Genomic DNA, 12,942 nt, shown 5'->3' with positions numbered 1-12,942 from the left:
TCATTCCAGAAGACAGGAGAAGGAAGTGAGGGCGCCTCCTAAAATCTCAGTAGGGACTTTGGACCATTTCAGAAGGGAAGGAAGACCAGAATGTTGTGAACAGATAAGGAATAAGTCCAGGAAGATGGGGGGGAAGAGCTGGGGACATGAGCATCACTGAAAACAAAGCAGAGGGAAGAAAGGAAAGTCATCTGAATTGTGCTACATTTGATTTCAAAATAGCACGAAATGAGTCTTTAGTCAACCTGCTGCTTTTATTGTTTGTTAAGGGATCCGCCACCCCCACTCCAGCCTTAAAGGAGAATCTAGACCTAGGAGAGTTATCGGAGAAGCTGGAGGACCTTCTTGGGGCGGGGAGGATCGAATTGTCAAGCACCACCTTTACTGCCTCAAAGAGAGCAGACTACCCTACAAACTGTAGAGGAGCAAGAGGGGACAGGATTTAGAGTGTTGAGCAAGTCCAAGGTTGGGTGCACAAGGACTAACTTCTTCACTTCGGGGAGGAGCCTCGGACTGGGGCTTGCTAAGGACTACAAGCCTTGCTCCGGGGTTGAGGATCCAGGACTGTGGATGGTCTAGGACTATTCCCTAGACTTCAACTAGTGACATACCAGGCAAAAACCTTGTGCAGTAATGAAGTCTTCTGAGAGTGATCTGCGCCCCGGGCCCGGAGACTGCTTGAGGCTGCCGGCTTTCGGTGCTGTAGTTTAGGAAATGGCCTGAAAAGCAGACCGATGCACATGGGCAATGCTAGATGAAGAGCCCAGTTCCCAGTTAGTTCGCGCTCGCTCGGTTTCTCCAGCCGCCATCACATGCTGAGAACTGTGCGGGCTGGGAGCCTAGCACCTCTCGCAGATTTGGAGAAACAAAAATAAACAGCCCTGTCAAATCAAAGAGAGGCCAAAACTTCTAGACCAGAAAGGGGGTGGGGAAGCAAGTGTGACAGAATCGCCAGCGTTTAGCCCTGGCCCGACCTTGAACTTCTGCTCCTCCTCCCCATCCCCTACCCCATGACTGCTGTCCTTGCGGTCTTGAGAGTGACCAAAAGGCTCCGGAGCGGGCAGTCTCAGCTGTCAAGTCAGGCTCTACGCTGTGCTTCCCTGTTCGAAGACAGAGTTCTCCCTCTGAGTCCGGAGGAAGAACCAAGGCTTTTACGCTTCCATCCTGGCTCTTATTTTGGTAGCCAAGAGGAAGATTGGCGTAGGAGGCATCATTTAATACCACCACAGTCCGTGTCCACCCACAAGGTGAGGCCAAGGATGCCTCCAGAGTACCCTGAGCCCTGCCTGTGTACTCTCCCATGGATGCACCGCGATGATCTCAGCATCCCCAAAGCCCTTGGGTTGTACTGCTCCAACTCCCTTCTGGGGTTTCAACGATAGCTCCATGCTAAGCCGCTTGGCTTCCTCTTGTGTGTGCAACTCATCCATAATAAACACAAAAGCCACAATAATTATATTAATTTCTCCAGTAAATACTTTGAGGCCACCAAGTACTGTGTTAAGTGCTAGACTCTTCAACCACTTAGCAGAGACTCCATGACGGTATCCAGGGTAGAGCATATGCCTAACAAGCATTAGGTACAAGGTTTAAATCCCAGCACCACAAATCATCACCATCATTATCATAGGTGTTTTCACCCCTGAAAGATATATAATTAATTTCTTGCTTTCTGTGTTGACCCCATCCTCACTATTAGTTGAGATCTTAAAATTCCCGAAGCGCCATTTGTCCTGACATATTTCAACAGCAGGCACATAATTTTCCCTCCAGGGACTCCACACTATCCTGTGTCAGAAAACTCTAGCATCTTCTCCTTCAAGCACCCAATCACACCTACAAGGGTTGTGCCAAATGCCTGTTGTATGTGCAGCACCCGGTGCAGTTCCTCCATCTGAAACTGTCTGTGGGGACAGGTGACCGTGACATCTTCTCTCAGAGCCTTTAAAGATTTCCAGGGAACACGGGACAAAGTAGCCTCGTATTCATAAGCTTTATTAACTCCAGATGATTTAGTTTCTTAGCGAGTGAGGATTACTGTGCTTCCTTTTTTTCCTCCTATTGTGTGAACACTAACAGAGATCTCAACAAACACTGTTACAAAAAAGTAAAAGAACATATCTTGTCTAGCTGTACACTGGCTACTTCCCTCTTGGAAAGGTTTGTGTTTTGTTTTATTTTGTTTAATGCAACTGACCTTCATGGCAGTTTACGATTTAGGTTCATTTACTTGTATTGTACAGAGTTGGGGGAAAGCGAAGCTAAAGGGTTAGATGAATTTCTCAAGGTCAGTGCAGCTAACTGTTGAACCTGCCAGTGAATGAGTTGAATGAATGCATCTGGGGCTAATTCGGATCTTCCTTTGCTGGCCTAGGATCGAGAGCACTGGCTCCAGCTACTTGAGCTAACCACTTGCCGTACCAGCCACTAGGTGGTGAAGAAATCAGTAGAACAACCCTGAGGTCCAAGACAGGTGAGGTTTCTTCCACAGAGGGTTTTAGCCTGTTATCTGTCATCGCCAAAGTTAAGTCTGAGATTAGATTAGGGAGGGAGGGAGAAAGGGAAAGGGAAGGAGCTTTGGTACCTCAGTACATTCAAGTGCCTTTGCAGTTCTGCTTCTGGTCCAGAATAACAGAGAAGAACAACGCTGAAAACCACCACAGATAGTGCAGGGACCCTCAGAGCCCTGTTGCTGCACAGCCAGAGACGTTGTAAGCTGGGGAGCAGGGTGGCAACCAGAGGACACCCTCCCCCCTCCGCACCACCTCTGGAGTAACAACCTCTCAGGGACACAGACTCCACCATCTCCATCCCTGCTTAACACAGGGGAAGGGGAGGCAGAGACCCTAGCCTATGGTTCTGAGACTTTTATTCTCCTCTGTGAAAAAGCAATGAGCTTTGGTCCTGATCAGAGCCTACAGGACAAGCCTATCAAGAGGAAGCACTCATATTCTTGCAAGGCATGGATCCCACGGTTCACAATGGTCCCTTCATTCATTCACCAGGTGATCCTGAACGAATGTCTTTCTTTTTCTTCCTGTCACCTGCCGCATCTCTAGAATGAGGGCATCAGGAGTAATTGTGGTATAGAAATGTCTACCGCGCTTTCTGAGATGATGGAGGGTGAGGAGCAAAGAGCTCCAAGGTCCAACAGTCCTGAGCTTGCTGTAAGGTGACTGAGAGAGCAGGAGGCCCTGCAGCTCTGTGAGGACCCAGGTGGGAGGATTAGCAAGAGCATCCCACTGGGGGGGGGGGGGGGAAGCAGGGGAAACTCTCTACGGGATGAGAACATGCCATATAGCGGAGCCTCCATCTGCCTTGGGGACCTTAGATGATATTTGAAAATGCCATGGTGTTCAAGAGCTGTTAAATTCAGGTTTTTATCTCCCCTCCCTAACATAGCACCTTCAGGTAAGTTTCTTAGAACCCAGCTCCTGTTCTCCACAAAGACCTTTGGGTGTGGGATGTGTTGCTACCCTAACTCCCAGAGGCGGAAAAAGAGAGAAGGCAAAGCTTCAAGGCAGTGCCACTATATGGTAGGGAAAAGACCGAATTCACAGTGTCACTTACCTGTTCCTTAAAGAAAGGGGGAGGGGCTAGAAAGGAACTTCGATGGAAAGATGGCACATCCAACCAACATCCATGTAAGCTTCTGGCCTCTTTTGTTGTTTGCCCCAAGCCTAACCCAGCAGTCTGCTTTAAGAAAAAAAAAAAAAAAGCCATAGCTTGGAAAGAGGAGATGGTGAGATTCCTACCTCCCCTCTGAGGACTTTCCAGTCTCAATAGACAACTGCGAGCCTGTGCAGAGGAACCTGGGCCCAGTTTCAGGGTTCTTGGATCTCTGGTGTCTAGAAAAAGAAAGCCTGCCTGGGATATTATCTTGCCTTTTCTGTTGGTGCAGTCTGGCCCAGCCACCATCCTTGCCAGGGCCTGGAGAGGGACAACAGAGAAAAAAAAAAATGCAGAGTTCCAGGGTTTTCTTTTGGTTCCATCTGAAGTTTGAAGGGGATCAGAGATTTGTGAGGGCTGGAGCTATGGCTTCCTCCAATCCTTGGAGGGGTGAGGAGTGGGAGAAGACAGGGAGTGATTTCCTTGGCTGAGTCTACTAGAATCTTCCATAAATACTTGGCCTTGACGTCGCCCATAACCTGACGTGTTTGGCCCCAGTGGGACTGCAAAGCGGGGTGGCACACTCTTCTAATCCAGGTTCCTCCCTGCTTTCTGCAGAGGACAGCAAATGCAGAAGGTGGATCTGGTTTTCAGTGGTTTTGGTCTGTGGAATGTGGGAATGTGGCGCCAGACAAATGCTACGGAGACAAGCGTCCCACCCACAGAGGCAGAAAGGATGGTGTGAGGAGTCTTGCCTTCTTTTGCCATACAGAGATTGGAGCTAATGAGAGAGAGAGAGAGAGAGAGAGAGAGAGAGAGAGAGAGAGAGAGAGAGAGAGAGAGAGAGAGAGAGAGTTAAAGACAGTAGTGTTTCTGTGGGTGTCTGTTTCTGTCCCTGGTGTGTGTGTGTGTGTGCGCGCGCGCGCGTGTGCGTGTGCGTGTGCTTGTGCGTGTGCGCGTGCGCGCGCGCAAGGGTGGAGGTTGTGTGTCAGACCCTACTGCTTCTGCCTAGTGAAATTCACTTCTGCTTATGTTTTTTGAAGGCCTTGGTATGGTAGTTGAGTCGACTCCTCATTGAGGGGACTCCTGCAAGCGGTAAGGAAAAGCCTGCCTCTTCTCAAAGAGTAACTACTGCTTGGAGGAAAGCTGAGTCCCGCACCGCAAGCCATAGAAGAGGGACGCGGGTCTCGGCTACCTCGGCGGCTGCTTTTGGCTTTCCCGGGCTTTGGACCCTCGCACGCCCACTTCCACCAGACTCCAACCAGTCCAGAGGTCAGGCGTCCACTAATCTTCCACGCTTAGCCTTCTCTGAGCCTCAGAAATCTCAGCCCTAACCTGCCCAGACTGGGATCAAACGCTTCCAGAAAGATCCCAGTAGCCCAGCAAATCAGCCTCCAACACACGCGCTGCGCCTGCCCGAAAGGCAGCCTTATGTCCAGCGGTCTGCCAGGGGTGGGGGTGGGATAGGAATGGGGGGCTTCTTTCTGCAGCTGCCCTTTTTTCCATGTAAAGGAAACTTCACAGGGCTTGTGACATTCTGGATGCTGGTGGAGGGAGAGTTTCACGAGATAAAAGGTCAGAAATTAGGGGGAGAGGGTGGCAAAGAAAAAAGTGCATCAGGTCATGCGAGGGCACCACCCGACTTTCAGAGTACCCATTCCGGGTGGGTCACATCGACTGCCACACTACCTCCTCCAGGTGGCCGGCGCCTGGGTAATTTCGTCCTCAGGTCCCGCGGGTCCCTGGCCTTGCCCAACCTGGCAGAAAAAGGGCCGAGAGTCTACCTGAAAAGGCAGACCATTACTGTACCCCTGCAATGGTTCCTTTCCTTCCATTACTAAGTCTAAAAGTCAAGAAGAAAAACTGCTGCCGTCGGGGTTAGAAGAGAGCAGGGGAGGGGGCACAGTGAACCAGAGGCATCGGAAAGTTTGCATAAAGCACCGGCCCCTCCCAGTCTTTCCCCAGACAGGCCCGGCTCCTCCTTGCTTAGTTGGGTAGACCCCGGTTCTACTCTCTTTAATATCAGAACTGGGATTAAGTGTGTCCTACCTAATTCCGTGTCTTTTCAATGTTTGAATTCCAGGTTTTAAATATATTTTAAGTCAGAGTAGAGGAATCTAGGCAAGCTTGAGGTACGGGAGAATACTAAAGTCTGAGAAGCAAAGTCCAATGGGAGACTTAGAGACACTGAAACACCCCCACCTGATGCTCGGGCTGTCATAGAGGCTGCCTGTGCCCCCCCCCCCAACTCTTGTGAGTAGCTAAGGATAATAGCTAGCTCGCATTCACCTTTAAATCGGGTCCCTAGTGAAGATGTTCTATCTTGATTTATTCTTGCTCTCCTCCCAACTACTTTCTCTACGATCTTTTCAAAAAAAAAAAAAAAAAGTATCTCTCTTCTTCATTCCAGTCCTGTCCTGGGTCACACAGGTCCAGAGCAAGAACCCAGGAACCAGCTCCAGGGAATGACGAATCAGAGCGGAGAAGAAGAAGATAAGCAACTCTCCGGCTGAGCAGCAGCAGCGGCAACCCTTGCCATTCCTTCAGGAGAAGAGTTGCCTCCCAGCATCCGTGGCTGCTGCACTTTTCCTCCCTTCCTTGGGCAGGAGGAATTCCCAAATTAGATGCTGCATTTCTAAGAGGACTTGTGCCCTGGCACTACTCTATGCCAACAATTGTCTGGGACACCTGTTTTTGTTGTTGTCCTTGTTGCTGCTGTTTCAGTTTCCTCCCAAAGACGGTTACTATCTTAACGTCCTCACACTGTTTCCCGCGAAGGCGGTGGGAAGGACACAGGTTGTAGAAAAAGGCTTCACGGTTTAAAAGAAAGGCCCTTCCAGTATTCATCCTCCTCCAGGCTGTGTTAACGTGCCCTACTGTAAGGGACACAAACGCCTAATTCGCCAAGGCCTGTATTGGGTGCCTCCAGGGGAAGAATGGCAAAGAAAGATTTTATCTGGGTTCGGGGGAGGAGTGCTAAGTATATTGCCTAGATCCACTGAGCAAACGTGGGCCAGGAGATCCACAGCTGGCTTCTCCTCTGTCTAACATTCAAAGTCACCTCATTACTGCCCAATTACATGAGCCTCTTTAAAAGCAGAGCCTTGGCACTTGGAAGACCTGGTCTCCAGTCCCTACCTCCTGTGGCCCTTCTGCCCTTTTCTTACCAGACTGTCGCCCGGGTTTCCCTACCTCCCCACTGTGCAGTTGCACTGGTACAGCCCCCAGCCTCCAGACTGGAAGCCTAGCAAAGGCCTGGTGAGCACGGATGGGCCTGGTTGGATTCCAGCTCCACAGCAGAGCGGATTCCACTCTATCTCCGAGCTCTCCGCAGCCACGGGGAACTCAGGCAGGCATGTGCGCTCACGGCATCCCGACTCTACTTAGGAAAGCCATCTGCAGAACAGGCCTAAGATTCTACATTCTGTTTCTTAGCGGGCCTCACACCCAGGCAGTCGTAGGTGGGGGTTGTCAAGGACTGCGATGCTGAGTGAAACCTCTACCACCCCGCGGGGGTCTCTGTGGGGGTCTCCATCTTTGACTCTGGGGCTGCTTTTCCCTCCTGCAGATGTTGCCAGCTGCCGTGTCTCAGAGATAAAGTACTGGTCCCCCCATCTTTGGTACTTAACAACCTCCATACCCCAGCAAGCCAGCAAGCCAAACGGCCTTTTACAAACTGTAGTAAACATTTTATTTACAAGTTAAAGGCCTTCTAAGTGAAGCACGTCCTTATGCCAAGACCCCTGGTGCTCAGAGGAACAGTTCCATCAAACACTTCACAGTGTGAGCTGCTTGGGTAGGGGGAACAGTTGCATTCTTTGGCAGGGGAACCTCAAAACTTTCCTCTCTTTTTGGGAGCTGTAGGCCTCAGGCAGCCTAGGCAGCAAAAGAAAGGGTGTGAACCCCCAAGAAGCTGCCCTTGGCGTCTCCCGACTCGGCGACCCTTGCCACCAACTAAAGTAGACACAAACTCCAGCCAGTGATGGGGAAGTTGCAGGCCATGCCATGCCGTAAGCACCCTCGGTTCTGTCTATAAGCCTGCAAGCGGGGCTTGGGCAGGCTCCGGACTCTGGGGATTGCTGGTGACTGAGGGCTGGTGCGCGGGGAGCAGCTCCGAGCTGCTGCCGCCAAGGCTGTTGGCACTCCCCGCGCCGGTGTTGTTGCTACCCAGGTTGCTGACGCTGCTGTAGCTGAAGCTGCCACCGCTCGCACTGCTGCTGGTTGTGAGAAGGGCGCCCGCGGCGGAGGCCTTGATGACCGTAGTTTGGTGCAGGGACCGCTCAGTCCCCTCAGTCCGTTCCGTGTCGCTGGGGGCCATGTCCAGGGACTCCGAGTCACTGCTCTCGCTCTCGGCCTCGCCCTCGGAACGACTGGGGCTTCTCTCTTCCAGTTCGCCCTCGGCGGGGGCTCCCCCAGAAGGCTTTTCGCTGACTTCCTTGTCCTTGTCCTTCTGCGCCTGAGCCTCCTTAGAGTGCCGCCACTTCATCCTCCGGTTCTGGAACCACACCTTCACCTAGGTGCAACAACAAAAGAGACGCGAGATAAATAACAAACTCAATACACCTGGAGTTAGCCCCCTAAGGCAAGATAGCGCGGCGGACGCTTGTTACGCCTCCAGAACCCAGACACCTTAACTAAACATAAATATCCAGGAGCTATCTAAGGGGTGAAACCCGCCCAAGCCACTAGGGGACTATTCCTTAAATAAGGCCCTCGTATCTCAAGACTGAAATGACCTGGGTGTAAGTGAAGGACGGATTTCTTACAAATTGCTTTGTAATCTCACCAAACTCAGGACTAAAATTAAGGAGTCCAGACCCCCAAATTGCATATATATAATTGTACACACACACACACACACACACACATATCCCTATTGTGTACGCATTTTGGTGAGAGCCAATATCAAGAACTTCTGAGGTCCCTCTCATCCCCAGGCATTCGCTACGCAAAGTAATTCACCACAAAAACTAACTGTACCACCCCAGTCCCTTAGGATTTTTGAGACAGGGTTTCTTTTGAACCAGGCTGGCTTTGAACTTGAGATCCTCCTTCCTCTGCCTCCTGAGTACTCAGATCACAGCCCTTGGCAGTTTTAAGGAGGAAGTGAACAAAAGGGCAAGGGACTCAAAGAATTAATCCCACTAGAATGGGCACCTGCTGGGCTTTAAGTAAAGGAGAATCTTCTGAGCACATTTTTACCTAAGAGTTGATACAGACCCGGTTTTTGTGCGAGACAACTGTATTCTCCTGGGGCTCAGAAAATACTGGAATTAAATATGCAGCATATAGGAATGGGGAAGAGATGGATGGAGAATCTATATAAATCCATGATCCTCTGGGGGACCCAATGCATTCACACAAGTTCCAGCTTCCCCTTTAAAAATAACATGCACAGCTGGTAGAAAGCGGCTGGGCTTTCCAATCCGTCTGTGTGTGCTGAGGAAGCGTGTTGTGTAATGGAGAACAGAAAGACACAAGGACAGAAGTCTGAACCAGGAAGGGAGGGAGGGAAGGAGGGAGAGAGAGAGACAGAGACAGAGACAGAGACAGAGACAGAGAGACAGAGAGAGAGCTTGCTTTGGCTTCTGCTCTGTGGGAGTACACATTGAAGCAACAAGAGTGCAGAACAAGAAGAGTGTAGTCAAGAAAGCAAAAAGAAACTCTAATTCCTGAAACTGAGAAAGAAAAAAGTTCCAGGACAAAAGATTCCTATTGTCTCTTTCTTTCTTTTTCTTTCTTCCTTCCTTTCTCCTTCCTTCCTTCCTTCCTTTCTTTTTTTAAATCAAGTCGGCAGGACCTACTGAAAAAAATGTTCTTGGACACTCTAAGAAAATCTTTCTTCTTTCTCTCACTCAGCCCCATTGCCAACAGATACTATCTTCAGAGACTGGGCTGTTAGTTAGAAACTGGGACTGTGGCTGCTCCAAGCCCAAACTCTGTCTTAAAGCAACTCTGAAGTCATTCCGTTTGAAATTATATTTTCAGTTCCTCACAAGTGGGATTTCACAATCCAGTGAAGGAAGGCAGGGACCAACAATAATCTATTGACTTTGGGTTTTTCTCTTCTGAAACAAACTGCCTCCGACAGCGAGGCGCACTCCAGTCTAGTGCATAATTACCATCTCCTTTTTGCTTTCTCCGCGGTTCTTTGGCCTCTTGGCCAAAATAAACACTCGATGCTTGTTGACATACATCTTCAGGAATGGGCTATTCTCTCCGTCGGCCTCCTCCACCTCCACCCCTACCCGCCTCTCCTCTGGCTATGAGTTGCAACACCACAAAGTCTCGTGAAGTTCAAGACCTTGTGTTTTGATTGCTAAAGGTGAGTAGACGAGGAGGAGGAGGCCTGCGGGTCCCACCTTGTTTACTATTTACTGCCTGTGGGAGGATACCCTGCCAGTGGCTTACCTGAGCATCGGTGAGTCCCAGCATCGCTGCCAGCTGCTTTCGGTCTGGCTTCGTCACGTACTTCTGAATCTCAAACCTCTTTTCCAGGCCTTTCCTTTGCAGATTGGAAAAGACCGCGCGGGACCAGGAGCGCTTCCGCTTGTACGTCTGCGGCATGGTGTCCTTGGTGAGCACAGCATAAGGACCTGCCAACCAGCAGGAAGAGAGAGAGAGGTTCAGGGCCTAGTTAGTGTTAGGGCTGCAGCCTGCGCGCCTCTGGTTCTCATGGGTGTTTAAAGGTGTTTTGAGTTCACAATTGCCTCCCAGCTCCTTTTGCTTGTGCGGGAATGGCCTAAGGACTTTTTTAAAAAACAGATTTTTCGCAGAACCGCTTTAGGCCTAATGCCAGGAAGAGCCGGAGACTCCGAGGATTCGTTAAAGAGAAATTCATAAACTAAATGCACAGTCACCAGACATGTTAAAATAGTTGGAACTGTACCTGGGGTCTGAATGACCAGCTAGTGACAGCCCTATACTCCATGCATTTGTCTTTCAGAGAAGATGTAACCAGTCAAGTAAAACTCGCCCCCCCCCCCGTGTGTGTGTGTGTGTGTGTGTGTGTGTGTGTGTGTGTGTGTGTCTTCAAATCACCCTCTCTGGGCGAAAAGAATAGGGCCAGGGACCCACGCCGATACACATGCTATCTTGGTTCTCCTCTCTTCTCCAACTGTCCCACTAGGACAGTTTCTCGGTCTCTCCTAGGACTAAGGAGGCTTCTAGCCCAACTATGGGGTTTTGCCGCTGCCGCTGACCTTTGGCGGCATCAGACCAAGATTTCTAAGGGTCGGTCGCTAGCCACCAGGCTCAGAGGCTCACGGATTGAACTCGGGAAGTTTTCTACCTGGAAACGTGTCTTGGAATTGATGCTGAACAGAATTTCTCGGGTTGGAGCTTAAGGGGCTGAGGATAGCAGACGCCTCGTTAATAGGATCTAGAGATGCGAAGAACTGTCCGGCTGAAGGCTGCAGGCCAGCGAGGTGCACCCCTGCAGGCCGCCCACCAGTTAGCAGCGACGTGAGATCTGGGGAGGGGGAAAGAAGAGTTTGGTTATGTCGAGGACAAACTCACATCCTCCGGGCAGAGTTCTTCCACCCTTCCCTTCTCCTTTGCTCCAGTTTTAGGCGAGGGAAGTCAAGAAAGACCCTGTACCCACAGAAAACACTTTCCCCGACAACCCCAAGGGTGGGGCCTAAGCTGCCCCTGTGTGTGTCAACCACGTCCAGTCCACCCCACAGCAAGAAAAAAAGCTTTTCATAAAATGGTCCTAAGGCAGTAGGCCCCTCACCCTGCCTTCTTCCCTCAGGAGCTTAGACCAGCAGTTTTACTTCCCCACAATTCTTAGGAAGAATTTTACTGGAAATCAAATTAAAGCAAAATGTCCCCACGCTGAGATTTCCCCGTGAGAAAGGCCTATGTCTTTCTGTAGACACGTCATTCAAAAAATAGATTATACCCACCCACTTTTGCAAAAGTTTACAGGAATCGGTGCTGATACCCGTTGTGTGCTGTGTAAGCATCCGGGAGTCACTTTTTACACAGAGTAGTTGAGTTTTAAATGTCACATAGTTTTCTAACAGTTCGTTTTTTTCTCCCTCATTCTACTGATTTGTCCTTAAATGTAAAAAGCACCCCAAACCCGCACGGGATCAGGGCCCTCATGAGTGGTTATGAGACCTGAAGCCTGTCAGCCAGGACGTACCTCTCAACGTGTTGCCTTCCTTGACTTTTGGATCAAATTCTGCAGACAAAATTCGGTCGATTCCAAATTTGAGGTCTTTGCTGGAGGGGGCAGGGGCGGAGCCGCTATGGTGGGGGACCACCCGCGTCCCTGAAGCCGGTGGCTGCAGGGAGCCCGCCCGGGGTGGAGGCGGAGGCTGTGGCTGTGACTGTTGCTGCTGCGTCGGTTGTTGCTGCGGGAGATGCTGATGGTAGGCAGCCGAGAGCGGGGACAGCCGCTGAGGAAAGCCAGTCGGCACTTCTGAGGGCGCCACCACCGGGGTGGGACGTAGCGGGGATCTGGTGGCAGCTTGGAAGGAGGCGTGCGGGTGCACGGAACCCAAGTGCGCGGTGAGGGCGGCCGAAGCCCCCACAAGTCCCTCTGCAGCGGGCCCCGGCTCCCCGACGCCGGCGTGCAGGATGTCCGCGATGCAGAAAGAGGGCTTCTTGACAGCCGACGGGTCCAAGGGGAAGGAGCAGCCTCCCGGGCCGCCGGCCGAGGAACAGTAAGCGGCTGACCAGAGACTAAAGTTGGAAGCGTAGAAGGGAGCCAGGCCGGCCGCGAACATCCTGGCAGGATCCTGGCGGGGTCCTGGGTGAGTGGGTAAGTGGGTGGGTGCCCGGGGAGAGGCGGTGTCCCAGGCAAGCCCGGTCTGCTTTCGGTTCTCCGCCCGCACTGAAGCCCAGGGCCAGCGGGGAGCCCTAGCGCCACCGAGAGAGGAGGCGAGGGCCCGGTCGCCTCCCGTCACCGCCTGGGCCCCTGGCCTGGCTTGAAAGGCGGCCGGCGAGCGCGCTCCCCGTGGGATGGAGGCGATCGCCGGGTACTGGAGCGGCGAGGCGGGTGCGGCCTCGCTCTGCTACTCCGGAGAAGCCGGGGAGACTGGGGCCCGACACCGAAAGAAAAACCTAAACAGCTAAGCTCTAAGAACTAAATTTAAAACAACAATAATGATCCGTTAATTTAAAAAAAAATAAGAAGGAAAAAAGAAGGAAAAAAAAAACGAAAAAAACTCCTCTCTAAAAACTCCCAAAGTTTTGGCAGGAGCTTTCGAGTCAGACCCGGGGTAGGACCTTGATCCGTGCGCTCATTGGACGTCTTTGTGACCAATGGGACTCAGGAGTGGAGGGGAATTGGGAAAGAAGGGGCGTGCCCCGCCCTTAGCCACG

General features: G+C 51.3%; 1 protein-coding gene across 1 annotated transcript; it reads right to left on the bottom strand.

Moving 5' to 3' along the window:
- Positions 1-7,276: 7,276 nt before the first annotated feature.
- On the bottom strand, positions 7,277-12,738 carry Hlx (H2.0 like homeobox). The gene is made up of 4 exons (XM_038349480.1): positions 11,759-12,738; positions 10,901-11,080; positions 10,021-10,205; positions 7,277-8,122 (listed from the first exon to the last, which is right to left on the bottom strand). The coding sequence occupies exons 1-4, from the start codon at positions 12,342-12,344 to the stop codon at positions 7,640-7,642; spliced, it is 1,434 nt and encodes a 477-aa protein (XP_038205408.1). The 5' UTR covers positions 12,345-12,738; the 3' UTR covers positions 7,277-7,639.
- Positions 12,739-12,942: the final 204 nt, after the last annotated feature.

The sequence above is a fragment of the Arvicola amphibius genome, chromosome 12, assembly GCF_903992535.2.
Source record: "Arvicola amphibius chromosome 12, mArvAmp1.2, whole genome shotgun sequence".
In the NCBI taxonomy this organism is placed as follows: domain Eukaryota; kingdom Metazoa; phylum Chordata; class Mammalia; order Rodentia; family Cricetidae; genus Arvicola; species Arvicola amphibius.
The sequence above is the reverse complement of the archived record's forward strand: the minus strand, read 5'-3'. Positions and strand labels throughout refer to the sequence as shown.

Bases quoted from the DNA above. Each gene is read 5' to 3' on its own strand.
- Hlx (XM_038349480.1), bottom strand. From the start codon at position 12,344: ATGTTCGCGGCCGGCCTGGCTCCCTTCTACGCTTCCAACTTTAGTCTC. The intron at 11,081-11,758 runs GTACGTCCTGGC...CCCCCTCCCCAG, and splicing joins GGAAGGCAACACGTTGAGAG to ATCTCACGTCGCTGCTAACT. The intron at 8,123-10,020 runs GTAAGCCACTGG...TGTTGCACCTAG, and splicing joins TGGGACTCACCGATGCTCAG to GTGAAGGTGTGGTTCCAGAA.